General features: G+C 44.6%; 1 protein-coding gene across 1 annotated transcript in view; it reads left to right on the plus strand.

Moving 5' to 3' along the window:
- The window catches only part of ALK (ALK receptor tyrosine kinase), a gene marked incomplete in the record, with an annotated part of 645,074 nt that overhangs the window by 507,691 nt on the left and 109,732 nt on the right, over window positions 1–27,651 (plus strand). The window contains 2 exon segments of the mRNA XM_073628762.1: window positions 9,232–9,379; window positions 20,829–20,960. Coding sequence (XP_073484863.1) covers window positions 9,232–9,379; window positions 20,829–20,960 — 280 coding nt within the window.

Raw genomic sequence — 27,651 nt, forward strand, 5'->3', positions numbered from 1 at the left:
TTAGAATGCGATGACCTTGATGACCTGCCGGAACTACCAATATGAGGTGGTATTAGTGGCAGTGCTCTCTTTTCTCCTCTTCATTACTTACCCATTATGTTGCCCCCTTACCTTGTGGTCCGTGCGTGGTCTGCTGTGGCAGCGGCCTCCATAGAAAAGGTGGAGTGTGTCTATGAAGGGAGAAAGGAGAAAAAGAAAGATTCCTCATTTTGAAAAAAAAAGTTTTTTCTTTTTTTATATAAAAACATAGGGGGGGGGGGAAGTCCCTTTTTTTTTTTTGATAGGAAGAAGGAAAGGACTTACCAGTAATAAGGATGGTGATTGCCCAGCAAGGCAGCAACAATTGGGGCAGTATTAGTGTGGAGGGTGTTCTCCTACCCTCCAAGCAACTCCAAATGACAGAATAGTGGTTTTTAAATAGACCGCCGTCGCTGCAGTGATGACGTCACGGCCGCGCATGCGCTCTAGGTGTCCGCGGCGCTCGGCGCCATTTTGGATGCTGGCAAATGACTATCCATACCTTCATGCTGTCATTTCCTGGCGCCGAGAGGCCGAGCCGGCCGCCATGATGGGACAGGCAAGGCAAGGGACTACAGGGCCCAGCGGACCCAGATGAAGATATAGAAACAGAAAAAACGGAACAGGAAAATAAGATTTTCATTATGAGTACAGTGGTGACCTACCAGGTGGTAGAGAGTGGAACTTGAAGGTAAGAGGTGGAGACCGCTGAACACTTTTAAAACCTGTTTAAGGCTTTTTTGAAAAAGATTGTTAGGACATATCCCTGAGACCACCAGAGTGGGGTTCCCTGCATAAAGCTCGTTTAGAGGCTGTACAGTCAGGGCTTCCAGCTAGGAGAGGCTTGAACCCAGCTGGGGCGAATCGGCAAGGGGTTTCCAAGCTGTAACCAGTCGATCCATCCAGGTGAGGAAAAAAAAGGAGAATGCAAGGTGGACTCCTCTTCAAGATCTTATAGCTAACTAGTCCTATCAGGTTGTGGAGGCGGAGTCACAACCCAATGTGTGTGCTGCCATGATGCGTCAGGAAATATAGATAGATAGATAAATACGATAGAACGATAGATAGATAGATAGATAGATAGATAGATAGATAGATAGATAGATAGATAGATAGATAGATAGATAGATAGATAGATAGATAGATAGATAGATACAAAAAATATATAAATAAAAACACAATAAATATAAATAAATACAATATATAGATAGATAAATAAATACATAAAATATATCAATAAATACACAATATATATAAATAAATATACAATGAATATAAGTAAATACAATGTATAGATAGATAAATAAATACACAATACAAAAAAATATATAAATAAGTATATAATGTATATAAATGTATATAAATAAAAACACAATGAATATACATAAATACAATATATAGATAAGTAGATAAACACACAATACACAAAATATATAAAAAATACATAATGTATATAAATAAATACACATATATATTTATATTTACAGTCAGCCACCAATTGTGCGAGTTCTCCCACTTAAAAAGATGAGAGAGGCCTGTAATTGTCATCATAGGTAGACCTCAACTATGGGAGACAAAATGTGGAAACAAATCCAGATAATCACATTGTCTGATTTTTGAAAGAATTGTGGTGACCTGTGGAAAGGTGAAAGGGGCACAGGAGGAGGACACAGCACACTGATGATGTGGAGAAGTAATATTATGGTGGACACTGGACAGAGCACATCAGAGACTCTCTGTCCCGGCCTCCCCTGCATGCCACGGCTTAACCCTCCAGGCTCCCAGCGATGTCCTCCTCTCACTCTGATATCCCCTGACAGTACTCTCCTCCTCCTTACCCCTGCTCGGCTCCTCTGGACTGCTCTGCCTATGGCGAGTGCACTGCATGAGCCACCGACCACCATAGTGTCCCGATCGTCTATTCGAAAATGGCGCCGGGCGGTGCCATTACGTTACTGCGCATGCGCCGCCCAGCCGAGCGCATGCAAGCTTTCCCGAGCCCCTGCGGCTTTGGAACAGCGCATGCGCAGTTGCGTGGTCGGCTCGCGGCCATCTTTTTTACGGGCACCGATGCCCGCAACGGACTTTAACTGGCAGCCTGAAAGGGGGGGCGGCCGCGAAAGCCGAGAAGTCGCCGCAGGATCAGCGGCGCTCCTGCACCACTACTGCCCCGAGGCCTGGCCTCGGTGGCCTTGTGAGAAATCCGGCCCTGTATATATCACAATATGTTTAACCACTTCTGGACCGGTTCACGCCGATATACGCCGTCACTTTGAAGAGGGAGCAAGCTACCATAACTCCGGTATCCTCTTCTTCAGTGATCGGTCCGGTTTCAGATAAAATTGGTCTCTGCGGCGGATTCGCCGCAAGATCACTTTTATCGGCAGCGGGAGATCACTTTTATCGGCGGCGCTCTCCGCTGCCCTCCGCCGCTTACCGGAGCCGACGGTAGCGGCGAAAGGCGATCAGGTCCTCTCCCTGGCTTGGTATGGAGATGAGTGAGGGGAAGATGACCCCCCACCCGTCTCCATATCATTGCAGGGCGGAAGCGACATCAAAACATCACTTCCGTCCATTGCTTCTAAAGAGACATTTTCATTTTTGTTATTCCATTTTAGTGTAAATATGAGATCCGATGTCTTTTTTGACCCCCCAGATCTCATATTTAAGAGGACCTGTCATGCTTTTTTTCTATTACATTGGGTGATTACATTCCTTGTAATAGGAATAAAAGTGACACCATTTTTTTTTTTACAAGAACAGTGTAAAAATAAAAGGTAAAATAAATAAGAAAAAAAAAATTTTTAAACGAGCCCCGTCCCGCCGAGCTCGCGTGCAGAAGCGAACGCATATGTGAGCAGCATCCGCATATGAAAATAGTGTTTAAACCACACATGTGAGGTATTGCCGCAAACGTTGTAGTGAGAGCAATAGTTCTAGCAAAAGAACTCCTCTGTAACTCAAAACTGGTAACCTGTAGACATTTTTAAACTTTGCCTCTGGAGATTTTTAAGGGTAAAAGTTTGTCGCCATTCCACGAGCAATTTTGAAAAGTGTGACATGTTGGGTATCAATTTACTTGGCATAACTTTATCTTTCACATACAAAAAAAAAAAAAAATTGGGCTAACTTTACTGTTGTCTTATTTTTTAATTCAAAAAAGTGTATTTTTTCAAAAAAAAAGTGCGCTTGTAGGAACGCTGCGCAAATACAGTGTGACAGAAAGTATTGCAACAACCACCATTTTATTTTCTAGGGTGTATATATATTGTTTGGGGTTCTAAGTAATTTTCTAGCAAAAAACAAAACAAAACTGTTTTTAACTTGTAAACACCAAATCTCAGAAAGAGGCTCAGTCGTTAAGTGGTTAAATAAATACATAATGTATATAAATAAATACATAATATATAAATACACAATGTATATAAATAAATACATAATATATACAAATACACAATGTATATAAATAAATACTATATATATATATATATATATATATATATATATATATATATATATATATATATACACACTATATATATATATATATATATATATATATATATATATATATATATATATATATATATATAATACACAATGTCTATAAATAAATACACAATGTATAAAAATAAATACACTGTGTATATAAATAAATACACAATGTATATAAATAAATGTGCCTGTGCCCATCCCACCCATTCACAGCTTTCCATCCTCAGAAGAAGGAGACACTTCTATTTTTTTAATTATTATAATATGGGGAAAGTTGGTAGAAATTCACAGAAACTCCAGGGCCACAATTATAAATCATGGAGCCCCATACCGCCTTTCTAAAATCTCTCCTGCTCCAATAACTCCCATATGTATCCTCAGTCACCCCCCCCCCCCCCCCGCCATGTTGTCAAAGCTGTCACACTCTGCGCTCCCCCGCTCCTCAGCCCGATCTTCCTCCCGCTCTCCCCTGGTTGGGCCCCACTGGATCCCCATTCTTTACCAGGACTTGTGGTGGGTGGGCTCATGCTGACTACTGCCCCATTCACACTGACTTTATCTACCCCACCCTGGGGATAAACAGGGCTGTCAACAGAAACCATGGGGCTCAATGTTGCACTGCACTGGGGCCACCCATTGGCAGCCCCTGCTGGGCCCAGTCCCCCCCCCCCCGATGACCCAATGGGACCTGGGCTCGGTATGGTGAGTACTGATTGATGGCCCTGATGAGCTCCATGAACCTTATTTATTATATTGACAGAAATGACTGATTTTCTGTTAGGTGGTCAGCTGAGATGCAGATTGCGTTCTTTCTCGCCCTTTCCTGGTCTGATCTCCTCTGTGTAAGGAACCGGATGGCCCCGTGTCACGTCTTCTGCTCTTCCCCTGTATGGGGTGAATACACGAGGCTCTTCATTCTGTGTAATTAGATGAGAGCTGCCGTACTCCGTACTTATCATTCACAAGAGTCTCTTCAGCCGAGTCGTTACATCGTCATAATTAGATCCTTTCAGGTATTTATATCCTCCTCGCCGCAATATCTCGCTGCTTTAAGAACAACTCGATACTCGTCGCTCCGCGTCACCTGAATAATAATGTCTCCTCCACTATTCTGACAGAAGCCCCTAAAAAAGTATTGATTCTTAGATATCGTCATTCTGTATCATTTTCAGGAATAAAAAAATGGAATCTTTTATTAACCGCTTCCTGTCCAGCGATGTGCCGACACATCACTGGTTAGGAAGGATGATACACTATATTGTCAAAAGTATTGGGACACTTGCCTTTATACACACATGAATGTTAATGGCATCCCAGTCTTATGCCCCGTACACACGGTTGGACTTTGTTCGGACATTCCGACAACAAAATCCATGGATTTTTTCCGACGGATGTCACACAAAGTTGTCGGAAAATCCGATCGCTCTGAACGCGGTGACGTAAAACACGTACGTCGGAGCTATAAACGGGGCAGTGGCCAATAGCTTTCATCTCTTTATTTATTCTGAGCATGCGTGGCACTTTGTCCGTCGGATTTGTGTACACACGATCGGAATTTCCGACAACAGATTTTGTTGTCGGAAAATTTTATATCCTGCTCTCAAACTTTGTGTGTCGGAAAATCCGATGGAAAATGTGTGATGGAGCCCACACACGATCGGAATTTCCGGCAACAAGGTCCTATCACACATTTTCCATCGGAAAATCCGACCGTGTGTACGGGGCATTAGTCCGTAGGGTTCCCTTTGCAGCTATGACAGCTTCATCTCTTGTCCACAAGGTTTAGGAGGGTGTCTATGGAAGTGTTTGACCATTCTTCCAGAAGAGCATTTGTGAGGTCAGGCACTGATGTTGGACGAGAAGGCCTGGCTCTCAGTCTCCGCTCTAATTCATCCCAAAGGTGTTCTATCGGGTTGAGTTCAGGACTGTCATGTTCCTCTACTCCAAACTCGCTCATCCATGTCTTTATGGACCTTGAGGGCAGAGGCCAGCAGCACTCTGCCCTGTTGCTAGCTCTTCTGCTGGGTTGCTGTCAGTGGAGACCTCAATCCCATCCACCGATATCATCTTAAGCTGCAGTTGTGAGGTGCCGTTTGCATTCTCTCCCTGGAGCTCCATGGGGAGTTGATTGTTGTGGGCAGTGGTCCACAGTGCCATGCTCTGAAGAAGAAGGCACTTCCTTCGAAACGCGTCAGCCAGCAGCTGTCTGCACGCCTTGTCCCTAGGTCTGGAGACTGCAATCGGTGCACTCATCACCATTACCATTTAAGCGTGATTTTCATCTACCCTTGTGAGTAGTATTTTATGTGTTCTTTTGTAATAAGTTTTTTAAAGATAATGCACAAGGCCGGTGCGCCCTTTCTTTTCTGTTTTTTGTCTGAAGCCAGCTCTTCGGGAGGCTCACCGGGTTGTTCCTCCTCAGCAGAAAAGTCTAATAAATCCCCAGTCTCTGGAACTGGTATCTTGGGATAGAGGTTCACCATCTCCTGTCTGTAGAACAAAGATGTTGTTACTGGTGCTGGGCAGAGGCTAGCAGAGCTCTGCCCTGCTGTCAGCACTTTAGCTTTGGGGATGGCCATCTCCAGAGTTTCTGCTGCCGATTCTGGGGCATGCTGCTAAATGTGTGCTAGCAGTTTCCTGTATGCCCTTTCCAGATGCTGTTCCTTCCTTAGCAAATAGTCCAGATCAGGTTTAAGCTCTAAGACCCCTGCAAGACTGAGCATAGCGTCTCTATATTTTTGGAGGTCCTCAAGGGTAGGTTCCCCTTTAACGGCAAACGCAAAACCATCTGTAAGGCTCTCCCACAGCAATCCAGGGCCGCCAAAGTCATATCCCTCCGGAGAGAATTCAGTTGTCTCTCCTAAACATTCCTGCTCTGCGTGCCATTGCAGAGCCCGATATCGATTCTCCAGCTACATCTCCTGCTGAACCAGCCTGTCCAACTTGGACACCCATTGGTCCTGGGGCCGCTCTCCCAGGAATGCCATCCGCAACTCCCATTGGTCACTGGCTTGTTGCCTCTGGGGTTGGAAAGCACCTGACCTGGAGGGCTCCAAGCCAGACCTAAACCCGAATCCGCTGCCTGATCTCCAGGTTCTGATCCGCAGACACAGTCCTGGGAATTGCTGAAAGGGCACTCCGCAGCAGCCCTTGCAACTCTAATGCCAGGTCCATATCTCCGCTGGGACGACCGAAGTCTGCTATCCCGACCTTGGATCCCGGTGCTGGTTTGGACGTGTTCACAGCCAGGAAGCACAATCCCACCGCTTGCCAGTTGCCACCAATGTGACGGACCCCCATACTCAAGAAGAGTCTGTCCGCCATAGATGCTTCCTTGCCCGGTACCAGCACGATCCAAAACCCCTTAGCCCACCCAGTCACTTGTCGAGACATTGTGTAGAGTGAAAAACATAAGACTGTTTATTCAAACACAGGCACAAAGAGATATACACTCAGGGGACAACCCCCCTTCTTTGCATAATGACACAGAGCGGGGTAAACTTTACCTCCTCCAGTAACATGACACACAGGTATATTCAACTATCCAACAGGAGATCGTCTTTAGGAGGGGCTGCTGGAGAAATCACCCCTCCCCTCTCGCAGCTAATACACACATCCACATAGACATATACATCCCATAATAGGTTGCTCCCAGGGCAGACAGAAACAGTAGAACAATGGGATACAGCCACACCTCAAACGATCTAGTAAAAAGTCTACAACATTTTATGAGACCAAGCTCATACGATAGTCCAGCAGTCGGAAAGGTGGAATTCATTTATCTTCACATATTTCTTGAGGGATATTGTTCAGAAATATTAATGTCCCAAGTGAAAGAGACCCTTCATTCTTTCAATACAAACCACACATATAAGACCCTGGCTAACGGGGGTAGAAGGAAATGCTGAGTCCGGTGTGGTTGTTCGGTGAGTCTGATTAGTGCAGATCAGACTGGGGTTCTCGGTCACCCTGTGCCCCTAATAGACACAGAGTTACTTAGACATAGGAGGTGTATGGGGAGCTGAAACAAGGTTTCTCCAACCTCTCCAAGGAATTTTCTGGGTTCTACGGGCCCCCCGCCCAAAGTGACTTACACATAGGAGGGACCGGAGGAGCTGGTCAAGGAGTTTCCAGAGCTCTCTAAGGTAAGACGCAATATTAAAGCATGACATGTTCAGTATCTATTTACTCTGCGTAACATCACATTTTATATTTTACCAAAAAATTGGCTATTGTATCATGTTTTTGGGCATTAAAATGTGTTGTGTTTTTTTCCAAAATATTTGTGTTTGGAAAAGGGCTACTCAATTACCGCGTGACATACAAATATGCAGCACCACCCACCACCTCTGCTTAAAAAAAAAAAAAAAAAATCCTCCCAGTGGGGACACAGACTGAAATAATTTTGGGAGTCCTAACCATTCTGCCTACAGCAAAAAAATAGAAAGCAAAAATCCTCCCATCATCCCTGTGCTGAGTTCCTGGTTCCTGGGTCTGTACACCTGTCATGCCCATTATGAGGCGTTTCCACCACCCTGTGCTGAGTTCCCGGGTCTGTACATCCGCTGTGCCCATTATGAGGGGTTCCCACCATCCCTGTGCTGAGTTCCTAGGTCTGTACACCTGCTGTGCCCATTATGAGGGGTTCCCACCATCCCTGTGCTGAGTTCCTAGGTCTGTACACTTTCTGTGCCCATTATGAGGGGTTCCCATCATCCCTGTGCTGAGTTCTCAGGTCTGTACACCTGCTGTGCCCATTATGAGGGGTTCCCACCATCCCTGTGCTGAGTTCCTAGGTCTGTACACCTGCTGTGCCCATTATGAGGGGTTCCCACCATCCCTGTGCTGAGTTCCTAGGTCTGTACACTTTCTGTGCCCATTATGAGGGGTTCCCATCATCCCTGTGCTGAGTTCCCGGGTCTGTACACTTTCTGTGCCCATTATGAGGGGTTCCCATCATCCCTGTGCTGAGTTCCTAGGTCTGTACACTTTCTGTGCCCATTATGAGGGGTTCCCACCATCCCTGTGCTGAGTTCCCGGGTCTGTACACTTTCTGTGCCCATTATGAGGGGTTCCCATCATCCCTGTGCTGAGTTCCCGGGTCTGTACACTTTCGGTGCCCATTATGAGGGGTTCTCACCATCCCTGTGCTGACTTCCCGGGTCTGTCCACCTGCTGTGCCCATTATGAGGGGTTCCCACCATCCCTGTGCTGAGTTCCCGGGTCTGTACACCCGCTATGCCCATTATTAGGGGTTCCCACCATCCCTGTATTGAGTACCTAGGTCTGTATACCTGCTGTGCCCATTATGAGGGGTTCCCACCATCCCTGTGCTGAGTTCCCAGGTCTGTCCACCTGCTGTGCCCATTATGAGGGGTTCCCACCATCCCTGTGCTGAGTTCCCAGGTCTGTCCACCTGCTGTGCCCATTATTAGGGGTTCCCACCATCCCTGTATTGAGTACCTAGGTCTGTATACCTGCTGTGCCCATTATGAGGTGTTCCCACCATCCCTGTGCTGAGTTCCCAGGTCTGTCCACCTGTTGTGCCCATTATGAGGGGTTCCACCATCCCTGATGGATATATTATGAAGAATATAACAGAAGATGCTAGCACACAAAAGTGGGTGGGACTCCCAGGTGGACAGGAGCAGAGACAGGATTATAGAAATCAGGTGCTGAGTCACATCTTGGTAATAAGTTGTGTTCTTCTTCTTCTAGGATATCCGGATATGGAGCAGCTGGCGGAATGGGAGTGAAGACTCCTACGAGGGCCCACGGCACCGCTCTGGTTGGGGTTTTTGAACTCCAGAAGGATGATATACTCTATATACTGGTCGGCCAGCAAGGGGAGGATGCCTGCCCCCGGGTAACTGCTCATATATATTTTTACTGATCACTATATTGGTGTCACTAGTGACTTCAGTGTCAGTCAGTTAGTGTCTGTTAGTGTCAGATTGTCCGCCACCCTATCACAGTCCCACTATAAGTCGCTGATCACCGCCATTCCAGTATATCTATACCAGTGGACTCCAAACTGTGGCCCGGGGGGCCGGATGATGCCCTTTGCCTATTTTAATCAACCCTTGGGGCACTATTCCTCCCACTGATATGAGACACAATTCTGCCTACTGGAACCAACAGTGGGGCACCATTTCTGCCACTGACACCAACAATGGGGAACTATTCCTCCCACTGACACCAATGATGGGGCACTATTCCTCCCACTGATACCAATGATGGGGCACTATTCCTCCCACTGACACCAATGATGGGGTACTATTCCTCCCACTGACACCAATGATGGGGCACTATTCCTCCCACTGACACCAATGATGGGGCACCATTCATCCCACTGACACCAATGATGGGGCACTATTCCTCCCACTGACACCAATGATGGGGCACTATTCCTCCCACTGACACCAATGATGGGGCACTATTCCTCCCACTGACACCATGACAATGTTTACTCCCATTGATGCCATTCCCGCTGGCCACAATCCGGCCCCCCTAAAGTCTAAAGAACAATAAACTTACCCTTTGTTTAGAAAGTTTGGAGACCCTTGTTCTATATCATAGTTTGTAGACATCAGCACATCAGGACGGATCAATTTTTAGATATACTGTATATCCCATAGTTTGTAGACGCTATAACAAACCAATTAATATGTACTTCTTTGGATTTATTTTTTACCAGAGACATGTAGCAGAAAACATTTTGGACTAAAAATTTATGATGACATTTGATTTTATTGGATACTTTTTATGACAAATAAGAATTATTATTTATTATTTTTTCCGCCTTTTTTCATTTATATCACAAAAAATAAAAACCCCAGTGTTGAACAAATACCACTAAAAAAAAGCTCTATTTGTGTGAAAAAAATGATGAAAATTCCATTTGGGTACAGTGTTGCATAACCGCGCAATTGCCAGTTTAAAGTAGCACAGTGCTGAATAGAAAACAATGGCCTGGTTATGGGGGGGGGGGGGGGGTGGTAAAACCTTTCTGGAGCTTAGAGTTTTTTTCTTTTTGACGTTGGTTCTTTTTATTCAGCTTCATTATCTACAAGAATGAAAGTGATATATACGTTTTAATCAAGCAAATTCCAGCCCCAATTTAATAAAACCGAAATATTAATTTAATGAAATGTAGCGGCAGAACAGATGTATTGACTGTTGGAGTTCTGCGCCATTGGACAAGAGTTTATCTAACTAATTGGATTGTAATCAGTAGCTTTACAATATCCTTCTCGGCAGAAAGGTGCTCTAAAATACAATTTGAATTTTTTCTTTTATTTTTTTTTTTCATTCTTGAAAGCCGGGGCATTTCATTAGTCATTAAATCCGTCTCCGCATTCACACTCGAAAAACTCAATTAGCGTGAAGGGTTTAGGAAGGGGAGAAGCGACTCTCCGTCCATTATCTTCTTCTCCGCTGAACCCCGAGCATGATGGACTAATAAAGGGTGAAGGCACAAGAGGTGAAGATCCTCTTCACTCCCATCAGTAATGCGATCACCCAGGCGGGAGGAAGGCCTCTGATCGCCAGGCACTTGAAGACTGCAGCAATGCGCCAACGATATTTTTGAACTTTTAGAACTTTTCTTTTTAGAGGTGAAAGAAACACAGAGCTGGGAGGATTGAGAAATCGGACGTACAGTGGGGGTGGGGCGGGGGAATGATTTGCTCCCCTGCAGATTGTGTAACCACTTCCATACTGGAACCTGGCCTATTCTGGCACTCCTCTCCTACATGTAAAAATCATAATTTTTTTAAATAACTCAGAACCCCCAAACATTATATATATATATATATATATATATATATATATATATATTTATATTTATATATATATATGTTAGCAGACACCCTAGGGAATAAAATGGTGGTCATTGCAACTTTTTAATCTCGCACGGTATTTGCGCAACAATTTTTCAAACGCGTTTTTTTTCGATTAAAAAAAAAACAGTTTCATGATTTAAAAAATCATAAAAAAGTTAGCCCAATTTTTTTGTATAATGTGAAAGATGATGTTACATGGTACCCAACATGCCACGCTTTAAAATTGCGCACACTCGTGGAATGGCGCCAAACTTCGGTACTTAAAAATCTCCATAGGCGATGCTTTAAATTTTTTTTTTTTTACAGGTTACATGTTTAGAGTTACAGAGGAGGTCTAGTGCTAGAATTGTTGCTCGCGCTCGAACGCACGCGGTGATACCTCACATGTGGGCGGGACTAACGTGTGCGTTCGCTTCTGGGCGCGAGCTACCGGGGACAGGGGCGTTTTAAATTGTTTTTTTTTATTATTTTATTTTTTATTTTACTTTATTTTTTTTTATTTTTACTTTTCTTTTACATTTTTTTTTATCACTTTTATTCCTATTACAAGGCATGTAAACAACCCTTGTAATAGGAATCGGTCGTGACAGGTACTCTTTATGGAGAGATGCGGGGTCAATAAGACCCCACATCTCTTCTCCAGGCTGGAGAGCATAAGATCATAAAAAAAAAAAAATCCACAATCTCATGCTTACCAGCCACGATCGCGGCTTTGTTTTCATCCGTGGCCCGGACGTGACGTCATAACGTCGCACCCGGGCCTCCAACGGTCATAGAGATGACTGGCGACCATCTGGTCACTGGATATCTCTATATGGTCGTCATCCCACGGCGGCCGATTCTTTCTCTGGGTGCCCGATGGCACGGGACAACTGTCTCGGGTTAAACCCCAACCTGCCAATCAAAATCCTGACATGGGAAATGCACTGACTGGAGGTGAGGCCCTGCGTAGGAAAGGGAAGCAATGGGCTGTCAAGAGGGGCTGCAGAAAATAAGCACGTGAGCTGATCCAACACCTTCACCGGACACCAGGAAGTGTTTGTTCTGTGGTAGTTGATGACAAAACCTGGCCCCACCTGGCAGTTCTTGTTGTTGGGGAGTTGTTATAAAAAATGATCCGGCAACCTGGTGAGACTACCCTTGCGGAGAACTGGTGCGTGGAGCCCGTTTTAGGACACCACCCCAGGTCTGAGGAACCCAAAGAAACAGAGATACACTGCTGCCCTCAGGACCAAACTGGGACCCAACCCAAAGGGTGAGCGGGATAGTAGGGCTGATGGCTGCTGTAGGGCTGCTGATAGTAGGGCAGCTAGCCCCCGGAAAATCTGCCTGGAAATAGGCAAGCGTGTGACAGCTGGCCTCCCCGGAGTTTTCTGAATACCCTTAAGCATGGCTCTGATGGGGTGAGCTGCAAAAAATGACGGTGACTCAGGATGGAGCAGGGAAAAGAAATGTTGGACACCAGAAGGGTATAATTTGATAGTGTTGTAGGATAATGACAATCTGTCATGACAATAAACCATGAAAGCCAACATGTACTTGACACCACACCCCCTGTTGCAAGGGTAAAGGGACGTGAAGCCACAGAAACACCTCCACACCGTCCTGTATGCCCTCAGCGTGTTCCTTGACAATGAAGCATTGATTAGGCAGGCCGCCTGTGCCCCAAGAGCGTTTAATCCAACCTCAGCTGGGCAAATGGCGGAACTGGCATACCCCTCTGATCTGCCTCCGGATGCTGTAGAAAGAAACGCCGAATATCAGCTATGGATAAAGCATCAGCAGCCCCGTTGTAGACCCCACTAATAAACTCCCCCTGGAAATGGAAATTGAACTTGAAGCCCAACCATGTCAATCTGCGCATGAATGCCATGATCAAGAGAGACCCTGACCTCCCCTTGTTGACAATCTCAGCGGTGGCAACGTTGTCCGTAAAAAAGATGACAGTCTGCCCGGACCACAAGGGTCCCCAGGTGCAAGCTGCGGCCATAATGGGGAAAATCTCAAGCAGTGCGGACGTCCGGGAAAATCACGGAATATCTGACACCGCCGAAGGCCAGGGGCCCGTGAGCCACTGGCCCCCGAAAATGGCAGAGAAACCTACCGATGCGGCGGCATCCGAAAAGACCCTGGGTGAGGCTGTCGTGGGTGAACAAATAAACATGGAAATCCCGTTCCACTCACACAAGAACTGATCCCACATTAGAAGATCAGCCCTAGCGTCAGCCTGCAACCGCACCACCGAGTCAGCGTCTTGAAGGAGCGGAAGGAGAGCCAGAAGTGTGGACACAAAGGACCTGCCCTGAGGAATGATCCTCATGGCAAAATTGAGCATGCCTAAGAGAGACTGTAACTCTCTCTTAGAGCACACCGGGGACCTGACCAAATTGTGAATGATCCCACGGATCCTAACTAGCTTGTCCTGTGGCAAACTAGCGATCATGCGGACGGTGTCCAAGGTGATCCCTAGAAAAGTGATCACGGTGGAAGGCCCATCGATCTTGTAGGTAGCCAAGGGGACGTTCAGATCCCTGAACAACTCAGTGAGACTGGCGAGATCTTTGGGTGGCTGCGCGGGGCTCTCCAGTAGCAAGAAGTCATCCAAATAATGAATGACCTTGCCACACCCCAACTGTGAACGTAGAACCCAATTGAGCGCTGAGGCAAATGTGTTGAAAAGCCAAGGGCTGCTCTTGGAGCCGAACATTAGCTTGGTGGCAATGTAAAACTGTTCCTACCATTTAAACCCATGCCACTGCCAGAGAGAGGGTTTGATGGGGAGGAGTTTGAAGGCATCCGATATGTCAGCCTTTGACAACCATGCGCCTAATTGTAAGATATGCTGAATAGCAGAATCAACTGATGCGTATTGCAAGGAGAACTCCTCGGATGGTATGATTGAATTTAAACTAGGAATAGGTGACGAATGAGGAGCCTACAGATCGTATATCAACTGATATTTATTAGAAAATGTACCTTTGACAACCCCAATGGGGCTGACCCTCTACAAACTAAATGGCGGGGACAGAAAAGGCCCAATGACAAACCCCTTGGAAAACTCATCCTGTAACAACTCGTCCACTAAGCCAGCATTGGAGGCAGCAGACACCAAATTGGCACATTCATGTGACTGCAAAGGAAGGGTGATCAGGCCCGTGTGGAATCCCTCTGAAAACCCATCCACCAAGAACCGCTTAAGAGCCGGGAACGGGTGGTGACTCAACCAAAACTCCAACCTGGGGACATTGACCTGGCTTAGTCAGGATGCACCGGACAGCTTGATCGGACAGGCGGTTTTGGGATGGGCCCTAAAACAATTGGCATGAACATGAAGCAGCCTACACTGGTTATAATTACATAGTTAAAGTTATTGCAAAGCTGAGCCTTGCCTAGCAAATGAATGGGTCTGCCGAGTTTGTCAAACTGCCCTGAAGGCCCTGAGGAAGATCCGCTGGACCCTAGCCTGTTGGCCCCAGAAGCCCCCAGCTGATCCAGGTTGGGACACCAGCCGATTGACAGTTGGCACATGTTGGAGATTTTTGACTGGCAAAATGCCTGCAGAATAACTGTGTCAATGTTGCTCCAGCATGTGACCAACTGGAACTGAGCCCACGTGGCAGCGACTTTGGATGAGAAAGACCTGTGATAGTCATAAAAGGCCGTACCACCATACTTGTAGGCCAGATCTACCACTTTGTGAAGATAGAGTTCTAGCTCATCCCTCCTGCTGGGACTAACTGCGCAGATGACATCCCTGAAGATACCGAAGGCGAGGACAAACTCGGCAATGCTTAGCTTGCAGTTAAGCCTGGGATCACGGGTTCTGAAGACCACCGAGACTTCCCCGCAAGCATAAGCCTTATTATCCACCGCATCCTGCGACGCAATGAGCAGGGACGCCAGATTAATGTCCTTCCCCTCCAAGATGTCTTTTTTGAGATTGGCCAGAATAAAATGGGCAGGAGAAACAGATGGTAACATGGCAGAAGCAGAAGGAACCACCAGAGGTAACGGCCCACTGGTGTTACCTGAAGAGGATCCGGATGGCCCAGGACCTGAGGAAGCTGCCGGAACCACCAAACTGGCTGGACGGGCCTCCAGCACATCCATTCTGTCCTGCAACTGCTGGACAGAAGTGGAGAGGGTATTCAACACCATGTTGATCTGTGTCAGTGAGGTGATCAGGGATGCATGTTCCACGCTGGTGGAAGGCTGAGGCTGGGATGGGGCCGGAAAGAGGAGTCTGAATAATTCCGCTTTCCTGGCCGGGAAAGGAATGCCCCTGCAACGGAGCTCGGCAATGAGCTTAGGTATGGTCCAGTTCCTCAAGGATGGAGTGCTGCCGTGCTCCAAGCCCCTAGCTGGAGTGGAAGGGATGACAGCAAACTCGTCACTTTCAGAGACGTGAGACATGTTCCAATCTGTGGAAAAAAACAACAAATGAACATAGCGCATGAGAGATACTAATGACCGTGACCCCCTGCGTGAGTGTAGCGCGAGCCCGAGCAACCTGTGGCGCTGAACAGGTAATTTAGAACGAACACTCAGGGCTTAGTACGTACTGACCATGGTAGGCAGAAAATAGGAATGTACGTGACGTGCAACGTATGACGTATGAATGTACAGGCGAGAAGATTGCAAATACAACCAATTAAAAACGAAACCTCAGCCTGTACAGATCTGAAGACGTGACAGATCCTGGTATGTAAGCCACTAACTATGACCCCTGAGCGAAAAGATAAACAGAACACACCTTGACATTCCTAAATGAAAAATGGAATCCACCTGTAACAGCACCACGATGTATGCCCTGAATAACGATAATAGATGCAAGCCGAAATTAACCTAACCATGACATACCGACCCAATGACAACCACCCGACCAGAGTGGAATGTGCTCTGTGGTGGGAGAACAAAGGGTGAACCTGCGGTGGGAAGCAACCCTGAGCCCCTGCGAATGTGGCGTGGAAGAATCACGGCCAAATGCTGACCCGTGGCCACCAGGCTGGGACTAGAAACCCGCAGCTCCCCACAACTGCATCCCCCGGGAAAGGCATGAGATAAACCAGGCCGAGTGTGCCCTGCCCATCCCGTGCCTGATAACCATGAACCTGAGATGATGCACCGCAGACCCTGAAAGGGAAAACACAAAAACCCAGACTGCTTAACACAGAGCCTGTACACCCTGAAACGTGGTCCTCCGGTGAGAGATGAGAGGCAGCCCGAGTGAGGGGCTAGACGTGGCCACTCAGTTGAGGAACTGCCAGACTAAAGAGACACACGATGATGCCAGTGAGGACCTATTCCCCAACTGACCTGCCGATGCTGGAGAGAACTGAGCCCTGCATCCCGCCAGACAGGCTCAGACCCAGACACCGAGCCCGTGACCCCCCTAACAGTGATCCTCTGGTGAGGGATAAATGGCAGCCCAGTGAGGGCTGGATGTGACCACCCAGCTGAGGGACTATCGGGCTCAGCAAGGCGCATGATGACGCCTGTGAGGTTCCCAGTGCATGAAGAGCCCGTGACCCCCCCAAGCAGAACAACCTAAAAAAGGTGATGTAGAGAAATGACAATAAATGCTGTGCCCCCCCACTCCTAAGCACAGAAACTGTACCTACCTAGGCGAATATGTTGCAACCCTGGACAACCTGCAAAGAGAAGAACACCCTGCGCCTGGGGTGGTGGAGGCAATGAACCTATGCAGCAGATAGATGAAATATGCAACACTGACAGACAAACCCCCCCCAGAAACCTGCCACATAGCAACTGATGACCCCCTGCTGTGAGCACCAGCCACCCCCCCCAACCTCCGGCCCCCAGACCTACCTGAACCGACCACTGTGCAGAAATGACAACAGCTGGTGAACCCCCGAACAACCGAGCCGAACAGCTGATGCGAGCCAGAGGAGAAAGGATCATCCTAACCATGGGAGGCCGGCGCAGAGCATTCACGCTGCTTGTAGATTGCTGTACAGAGCTCAACCCGAAACCGGAAATGACACGCCGACAGCTCTCGTAACCCAAAAATGCAAGCCAACGAGAGCATAGGGGAAGAGGGGGAGATTATGAAGCCCCACACTCCTCCTACAAATGCAGGCTAGCCAATGGCCAGCCTTCTAACATATGGAGTTGCAGTTCAGTGAGTAAAATAAGTATTTGATCCCCAAGCAAAACATGACTTAGTAGTTGGTGGAGAAACCCTTGTTGACAAGCACAGAGGTCAGACGTTTCTTGTAGTTGGTGACCAGGTTTGCACACATCCCAGGAAAGATTTTGGTCCACTCTTCTTTACAGATCTTCTCTAAATCCTTAAGGTTTCTTGGCTGTCACTTGGAAACTCAAAGTTTCAGCTCCCTCCATAAATTTTCTATAGGATTAAGGTCTGGAGACCGGCTAGGTCACTCCATGACATTAATGTGATTCTTCTTGAGCCACTCCTTTGTGGTCTTGGTGGTTTGGGTCATTGTCATGCTGGAAGACGATCCATCTTCGGTGCTCTGGCTGAGGGAAGAAGGTTCTCATCCAAGATTTTACAATACATGGCCCCGTCAATTGGACCCTCAATGCGGCAAAGCTGGCCTGTACCTTTTAGAAGAGAAATAGCCCCAAAACATCATGTTTCCACCTCCGTACTCGACTGTAGGGATGGTGTTCTTAGGGTCATAGTTAGCATTTTTCTTCCTCCAAACACGGCGAGTCTAGTTAATGCCAAAGAGCTCAATTGTGGTCTCATCTGACCACAGCACTTTCTCCCAATCCTTCTCTGAATCATGTAGCTGTTCATTGGCAAACTTCAGACGGGTCTGTACATGTACAGTATCTTCTTGAGGAGGAGGATCTTGTGGACACTGCAGGATTTCAATCCATGGCGGTGTATTGTGTTACCAATGGTTTGTTTGGTGACTGTGAGATCATTGAGATCATGAGCCTTGAGATCATGAGCCTTGAGATCATTCACAAGCTCCTCCCGTGTAGTTCTGGGCTGATCCCTCACTTTTCTCATGATCATCCTCACCCCATGAGGAGAAATCCTGCATGGAGCTCTGGACCGAGAACAATTGATGGTTATTTTGTATTTCTTCCGTTTGCGAATTATCGCGCCCACAGTTGTCTCCTTCTCACCCACCTTTTTGCTGATGGTCTTGTAGCCTTGTGCAGGTCTACAGTCTTATCCCTGACATCCTTTGACAGCTCTTTGGTCTTGGTGAGGTTTGAATGGAAGAAAGAGATTCTGTGGACAGGTGTCTTTTATACACATAACGAGTTGTCGTTGGGAACACCTTCTTAGATTGACAGGACTAATCTGTGTACCACAGGAGCACCTACTGTAGCCAGTCTGTGGGAGCCAGAATAATTGTTGGTTAGTAGGAGATCAAATACTTATTTTACTCACTGAACTGCAACTCCATTTAGCCGCATTGAGGGGCCAATTGACGGGGCCATGTATTGTAAAATCTTGGATGAGAACCTTCTTCCCTCAAGCAGAACACTGAAGATGGGTCTTCCAGCAGGACAATGACCCAAAACATACCCCCAGGACCACAAAGGAGTGGCTCAAGAAGAATCACATTAAGTTTATAGAGTGGCCTAGCCAGTCTCCAGACCTTAATCCTATAGAAAATTTATGGAGGGAGCTGAAACTTTGAGTTTCCAAGAAACCTTAAGGATTTAGAGAAGATCTGTAAAGAAGAGTGGACCAAATTCCCTCCTGAGATGTGTGCAAACCTGGTCACCACCTACAAGAAACGTCTGACCTCTGTGCTTACCAGGTAAAGTAGTGCAGTGCTGAATAACAAAAACATGGCCTGGTCATGAAGGCGGTGAAAACCTTCCGGAGGTGAAATGGTTAACAGACCAAAAGGTGCAAATAAAAGAATTTCATTTCTAGGGGGTTACATGGACTTTCAACACAACAAATGCGCCGCAGAAGAAACTCCTGCATCTTTTTTTGGCATAGAGCTTCGTGCATTTTTTTTTAAACGCATGTAGAAATGCATATCTGCTGGCCATGTTTTGATGTGGCATTAAGATTTAATGGCATCGCAAGAGCAACTCGCGTTGTTCACACGTTCCGGGAATGCGCTCAGAAACGTAGGTGTCAGGTGGGGCCTAAAGTTTGGAAAGGTCACCACACTTCCATGAGAGATTTGTATTCGATATGTTGTATCTTTTATAAGAGTTTAGCTCGGCGTTGTAACGGCATATAGACATGTGCACAGCCGAAAAATTTGTTTTCCTTTCATCCGTTTTTGTTTTGTTTTTTGGATGATTCGGTATGATCGAAATTCGTAGATTTGTAAATTCCAAAACCCGAAAATCGGAAATCTGTAAATTTGTAGATTAGAAGATTGGAAAATCTGAAATACGGAAATTCGAAAATCTGGAATCCGGAAATTCCAAAATTCGAAATCCAGGGATTCGAAAATCTGAAATCTGGAAATTTGAAATAATAACTAACTAATAAAAACTAACTATTAAATTATATATATTGGAATTTCCTTTCAGAATTAGTCGTTAATGAACGTAACAAATAAACAAATTCGTTTTTTGGGTCATTCGTTATAATCGAAATTCAAAATTTGTAAATTCGAAAATCGGAAATCCGTAAATTCGTAAATTAGATTTGAAAATCGAAAAACCGGAAATTCAAAAATCTGAAATCCGGAAATTCAAAAATTCGAAAATCTGAAATTCAAAAATTCGAAAAATCCAAAATCCGGAGATTCGTAAATGTGAAAATCTGAAATCCGGAAATTCAAAATAATAACTAATATTAATTAAATGATACGTATTGGAATTTCCTTTCAAATTTGGCTGTTAGTGAACGTTACGTTCACTAACAGCCAAATTTGAAAGGAAATTCCAATGCGAATACAAAATTATCCGAAGTTACGAATTTTCCAAAATAACGACTGTTGCATCTAAACAAATGGAACGGAATGAATTAATAATAATAATAAAACGTTATTATTATTTATTATTTTTAATTTGTTACGTTCCATTAGTTTAGAAGCGACATTCGTTATTCTGGAAAATTCGTAACTTCGGATAAATTCGTATTCGTTCCGTTCACTAACAGCCAAATTTGACAGGAAATTCCAATACCTATAATTTAATAGTTAGTAATAGTTAAGTTATTATTAGTTAGTTATTATTTCAGATTTTCTCATTTTCAGATTTTCTCATTTTTGGATTTTCGAATCTCCAAATTTCCAAATTTTCGGATTTTCAATTTTCGAATTTACAAATATTCGGAATAATTAATTAAACAGGTTTTCATTAATTCTGATATTTACAAATTTATGAATTTGTTGAAATTAGTTAAAAAACTAATTCGGAACTAAACAAATTGCTCGTGTCTAGCGGCGTGTGTGAATGTGGGTGCTGATGGGAGAAAAGAGTTTGGAATATTTGGTGTTTTTTCTTTTTTTTTTCTTTTTACCCTAAAACATTTTTTTTTTTTTACAGGCTGATCCGATCCTAAAAATGGTTTGCATTGGTGAGAATAACGTGATCGAAGAGGAGATCAGAGTTAACGGAAGCGTAAATGAATGGGCGGGAGGAGGCGGTGGAGGGGGAGGAGCCACATATATATTTAAGGTAAAGTCATGCGTCTTGTCTAGCTGTATTTTCCACCTCAGGTCTTGGCGTGTCGGCGTACACACATTTGTGTGCGATTTTGTGATTTGCGTTTAGGATTGCCCATTCATTTTAAAGGGCTGACCTACGCGTGAAAAGGCCCACACGTTAGCAAGGCATGTCGGGGTGCCACGGGGCCGGGACAAGGGGTGGGCAGGAGGGGCGGCTGCCCTGGGCGCAGTGGGGATTTGGGGGGTTGCGCTAGAAGGGGTGATTTGGAGGAGGGGATTTGTTCTAGGAGGGTGGATTTCTGTTAGGAAGGAGGATTTGGGAGGCAGGATTAGTGCTAGTAGGGAGGAGTGGGGGATGTTTTACAATGAGAGGGTAGTGGGGGGACTAGTGCTAAGAGAGGGTCTTCGGGGGGTTTGTGCTGGTAGGGATAATTGGGGGGATTAGTGCTAGGATAGGGAATTTGGGGGGATTTGTGCTGGAAGAGGGGGGATATGGAGGAGGCAGAGGATTTATGCTCTATAAGGGGTAGAGAATTTGTGCTAGGAAGGGTGATTTGGAGAGGGGGCGGAAGTCGCCGTGATGGAGGAGAGGACACAGGAGCCACCCAATGCCCGCCACCTAGATAGGACAAGTGCCAGACCAACCGGCAGACAGCAAGCGAGCGGGCGGGGTGTCCTCTTCATAGTTACATAGTTACATAGTAGGAGAGGTTGAAAAAAGACACAAGTCCATCAAGTCCAACCCATGTGTGTGATTATATGTCAGTATTACATTGTATATCCCTGTATGTTGTGGTCGTTCAGGTGATTATCTAATAGTTTCTTGAAACTATCGATGCTCCCCGCTGAGACCACCACCTGTGGAAGGGAATTCCACATCCTTGCCGCTCTTACAGTAAAGAACCCTCTTCATAGATTAAGGTTAAACCTCTTTTCTTCTAATTGTAATGAGTGGCCACGAGTCTTGTTAAACTCTCTTCTGCGAAAAAGTTTTCTCCCTATTGTGGGGTCACCAGTACAGTATTTGTAAATTGAAATCATATCCCCTCTCAAGCGTCTCTTCTCCAGAGAGAATAAGTTCAGAGCTCACAACCTTTCCTCATAACTAAGATCCTCCAGACCCTTTATTAGCTTTGTTGCCCTTCTTTGTACTCGCTCCATTTCCAGTACATCCTTCCTGAGGATTGGTGCCCAGATCTGGACAGCATATTCCAGGTGCGGCCGGACCAGAGTCTTGTAGAGCGGGAGAATTATCGTTTTATCTCTGGAGTTGATCCCCTTTTTAATGCTAATATTCTGTTTGCTTTGTTAGCAGTAGCTTGGCATTGCATGTCATTGCTGAGCCTATCATCTACTAGGACCCCCAGGTCCTTTTCCATCCTAGATTCCCCCAGAGGTTCTCCCCCCAGTCTATAGATTGCATTCAGATTTTTTCCACCCAAATGCATTATTTTACATTTTTCTACATTGAACCTCATTTGCCATGTAGTTGCCCACCCCATTCATTTGTTCAGATCTTTTTGCAAGGTTTCCACATCCTGCGGAGAAGTTATTGCCCTGCTTAGCTTAGTATTGTCCGCAAATACAGAGATTGAACTGTTTATCCCATCCTCCAGATCGTTTATAAACAAATTAAATAGGATTGGTCCCAGCACAGAACCCTGGGGGACCCCACTACCCACCCCTGACCATTCTGAGTACTCCCCATTTATCACCACCCTCTGAACTCGCCCCTGTAGCCAGTTTTCAATCCATGTACTCACCCTATGGTCCATACCAATGGACCTTATTTTGTACAGTAAACGTTTATGGGGAACTGTGTCAAATGCTTTCGCAAAATCCAGATACACCACATCTACGGGCCTTCCTTTATCTAGATGGCAACTCACCTCCTCATAGAAGGTTAATAGATTGGTTTGGCAAGAACGATTCTTCATGAATCCATGCTGATTACTGCTAATGATATCATTCTTATTACTAAAATCTTGTATACAGTCCCTTATCATCCCCTCCAAGAGTTTACATACTATTGATGTTAGGCTAACTGGTCTGTAATTCCCAGGAATGTATTTTGGGCCCTTTTTAAATATTGGTGCTACATTGGCTTTTCTCCAATCAGCTGGTACCATTCCAGTCAGTAGACTGTCTGTAAAAATTAGGAACAATGGTCTGGCAATCACCTGACTGAGTTCCCTAAGTACCCTCGGATGGAAGCCATCTGGTCCCGGTGATTTATTAATGTTAAGTTTCTTAAGTCTAATTTTAATTCTGTCCTCTGTTAACCATGGAGGTGCTTCCTGTGTTGTGTCATGAGGATAAACACTGCAGTTTTGGTTACTGAAGCCCCCCGATTCACTCGTGAAGACTGATGAGAAGAATAAATTCAATACCTTTGCCATCTCCCCATCCTTTGTAACCAGATGTCCTTCCTCATTCTTTATGGAGACAATATGGTCTGTCCTCCCTTTTTTACTGTTTACATACTTTAAAGAATTTCTTGGGATTTTTTTTGCTTTCCTCCGCTATGTGTCTTTCATGTTCTATCTTAGCCGTCCTTATTGCACCCTTACATTTCTTGTTGCATTCTTTATAAAGTCTGAATGCTGATGATGATCCCTCAACCTCATATTTTTTGAAGGCCTTCTCTTTTGCTTTTATATGCATTTTTACATTGGAGTTAAGCCATCAAGGACTTTTGTTTGCTCTTTTAAATTTATTACCCAATGGGATACATTGGCTAATGCCCTTATTTAATATGCTCTTAAAGCAAACCCATCTCTCCTCCGTATTCTTTGTTCCTAATATTTTATCCCAATTTATGCCTTTTAGCAAGGTTTGTAGTTTAGGGAAGTTGGCTCTTTTGAAATTCAGTGTCTTCGTGTTCCCTTTATGTTTCCTATTTGTGAGATTTATACTGAAACTAGTTGACCTGTGATCGCTGTTACCTAAATTGCCCCGTATTTCCCCATCCGTGATCAGGTCTGTATTATTGGGAATCAGTAGATCCAGTAATGTTTTATTTCACTCCTCCATGACGACATCACAGAGCTGGTGGATGTTAGAGACCTTGCGCTCCTCCACCTTCCGTTTGAGGATGTCCCACAGATGCTCAATAGGGTTTAGGTCTGGAGACATGCTTGGCCAGTCCATCACCTTTACCCTCAGCTTCTATAGCAAGGCAGTGGTGGTCTTGGAGGTGTGTTTGGGGTGGTTATCATGTTGGAATACTGCCCTGCGGTCCAGTCTCTGAAGGGAGGGGATCATGCTCTGCTTCAGTATGTCACAGTACATGTTGGCATTCATGGTTCCCTCAATGATCTGTAGCTCCCCAGTGCCGGCAGCACTCATGAAGCCCCAGACCATGACACTCCCACCACCATGCTTGACTGTAGACAAGACACACTTGTCTTTGTCCTCCTCACCTGGTTGCCCCCACACACGCTTGTCACCATCTGAACCAAATAAGTTAATCTTGGTCTCATCAGACCACAGGACATGGTTCCAGTAATCCATGTTCTTAGTCTGCTTGTCTTCAGCAAACTGTTTGCGGGCTTTCTTGTGCATCTTCTTTAGAAGAGGCTTCCTTCTGGGATGACAGCCATGCAGACCAATTTGATGCAGTGTGTGGCGTATGGTCTGAGCACTGACAGGCTGACCCCCCACCCCTACAACCTCTGCAGCAATGCTGGCAGCACTATACCTCTATTTGCGAGGCCTGTTCTGAGGGGAACCTGTCCTGTTATACCGCTGTATGGTCTTGGCCACCGTGCTGCAGCTCAGTTTCAGGGTCTTGGCAATCTTCTTATAGCCTAGGCCATCTTTATGTAGAGCAACAATTCTTTGTCATGAGGTGCCATGTTGTACTTCCAGTGACCAGTATGAGAGAGTGAGAGCGATAACACCAAATGTAACACACCTGCTCCCCATTCACACCTGAGACCTTGTAACACTAATGAGTCACATGACACCGGGGAGGGAAAATGACTAATTGGGCCCAATTTGGACATTTTCACTTAGGGGTGTACTGACTTTTGTGGCCAGCGGTTTAGACATTAATGGCTGTGTGTTGAGTTATTTTGAGGGGACAGCAAATTTACACTGTTATACAAGCTGTACACTCACTACTTTACATTGTAGACAAGTGTCATTTCTTCAGTGTTGTCACATGAAAAGATAGAAGAAAATGTTTACAAAAATGTGAGGGGTGTACATACTGTGTATGTATATATATAGAAAGTATTTAAAAAAAAACGCTGCGCAAATACCATGTGACATAAAACATTGTAACGATTGCTATTTTATTCTCTAGGGCCTCTGTTAAAATAATATATATATTTAACGTTTGGGGGTTCTAAGGAACTTTCTAGCAAAAATACTGACTGGTAACCTGTAAAAATGTTTAGAGTGTCGCCTATGGCGACTTTTAGGTATCGTAGCTTGTCGCCATTCCAGAAATAGGTTAGGTATCTGTTTATTCGGCGTAACAATATCTTATATAATTTACCAAAAATGTTATATTATATTGTGTTTTCTTGCATTAAAAAAAAATAATGACAGTAATGTATTTAAAAAAAAAAAGTGTTTAAAAAACCGCTGCGCAAATACCGCAGGACATAAAAAATTGCAACGACCACCATTTTATTCTCTAGGGCCTCTGCTAAAAATTTTTTTATATTTATCTATATCTATATCTATATCTATATATATATATATGTAGATAGATAGATAGATAGATAGATAGATAGATAGATAGATAGATAGATATACTGTATATAGATAGATATCTAATGTCGCTGTTCCACAAACGTCACAGGTTAGGTACCTCTTTGCTTGTTGTAACATATATATATATATATCTTATATATTTTACCGAAAATTCGGTATTATATTGTGGTGTTTTGTTTTTTTTTTGCATTAAAAAAAATAATGAAAATATTGTATTTAAAAAAAAGTGTTTAAAAAAACAGCTCCGCAAATATTGTGTGACAAAAAAAACTGCAACGACCACCATTTTATTCTCTAGAGCCTCTGCAAAAAAAAAAAAAAAATATCTCTAATGTTTGGGGGGGGGGGGGGGGGTCTAAGTAATTTTCTAGCAAAAAATACACATTTTTATATGTAAATAAATAAGTGTCACAATAGGCCCAGTCTGGTGGTTAAATATTATTATTATTATTATTATAGAGGATTTATATAACGCCAACAGTTTGCGCAGCGCTTTACAACATGAGGGCAAACAGTACAGCTACAATCAGGGCCGGTGCTACCACTAGGCAAACTAGGCAGCCGCCTAGGGCGCCCGGCGAACTGGTGTTCCTACTCTCTTCTCTCTGCAGCAAGCAACTAAGTCTCAGCATCAGCCGCTCCGTTCGCACATAGTGTCAGAGGTGTAGCGGTGGCAGAGGACTATGTCTTTGTCCCGACTCCCAAATGAATAGAAGCAAGCAAACATTCATTGATGGGCTCTGGTGAGGCTGCATTTGATGGGCTCTGGTGAGGCTGCATTTGATGGGCTCTGGTGGGCTGCATTTGATGGGCGCTTTATTAAAAAGGTAGGGGAATACATGGGCTGGGCAAAGGGAGTGGAGTCCGGGGGGGCAAAATGAGGTTTCGCCTAGGGTGTCAAAAAACCTTGCACCAGTCCTGGCTACAATACAATTCAGTAGAGGGGGAATCAGAGCTCGTCAGAGCTTACAATCTAAAATAGATGTCTTATAAACGACAGAATTTATTACAGGCCGATCGTCATGTTTTTCCCGAGCTGAGATTTTCCTGTAAATAGAATTTTTATTTTGTTTTTGTATTGGCCGATCGTTTGCTGCGTACTGTAAAACGGCGATGAAATATGACTTTGAATGGTTGTTGGGGAAGTGCTGGCCCCTCTTCACGGTCTCCACTTACCCAGTTCAAGGCAATTAATACACGTTTCGGCGCTCGGTTGACAAGAACCGGGGGTGCCGGAGCCGGCGGCTTCCTCTTCGGGAATGGATATTAAACAGGCGGGAGTCATTAATAATTTTCTCGCTCCTCTCGGAGAAATGGAGTCAGAACTCAATAAGAACGCTCCGCAGTTTTAACTGACAATTACTCCTGGCGGCCCGACGCCGCTGATTGGAAACTGAACTGGAAAGATTGTTGCAGCTTGTCGATAATGGAACGTCGCTGAGAGCGAAAAAAATTAACAGCTCCCGGAAATTAATGTAAGCACAGAAACGGCGAGAGGAAAAAAAAAAGGTCAAAAGCAATATTTTTTTTTTTAATGACTCGTATTTGTTTAGTTCTGACACGTTACACAACCCCCACATCACAACCGCGTTCATTATCGTATACTTCCCTACCGTGCCAATTCTCACACTCCTCATATACATGGAAAAATCTACATTTTTTTTTTTTGCTCGAAAATTACTTAGAACCCTAAACACTATATGTATATATATATATATATATATATATATATATATATATATATATATATATATATATATATATATATGTATTTGTATATGTGTATAAAAAAAAAATATATATTTATATATATATATATATATATATATATATATATATATATATATATATATATATATATATATATATATATATATATATATATAAATATAATTTTTTTTTTTTTTTTTTTTTTTTTTTAGCAGAGGCCCTGTAGAATAAAATGATGGGTGCAATTCTTTATGTCACACAGTATT

The sequence above is a fragment of the Aquarana catesbeiana genome, linkage group LG04 (genome assembly GCF_042186555.1).
Source record: "Aquarana catesbeiana isolate 2022-GZ linkage group LG04, ASM4218655v1, whole genome shotgun sequence".
Taxonomy (NCBI): domain Eukaryota; kingdom Metazoa; phylum Chordata; class Amphibia; order Anura; family Ranidae; genus Aquarana; species Aquarana catesbeiana.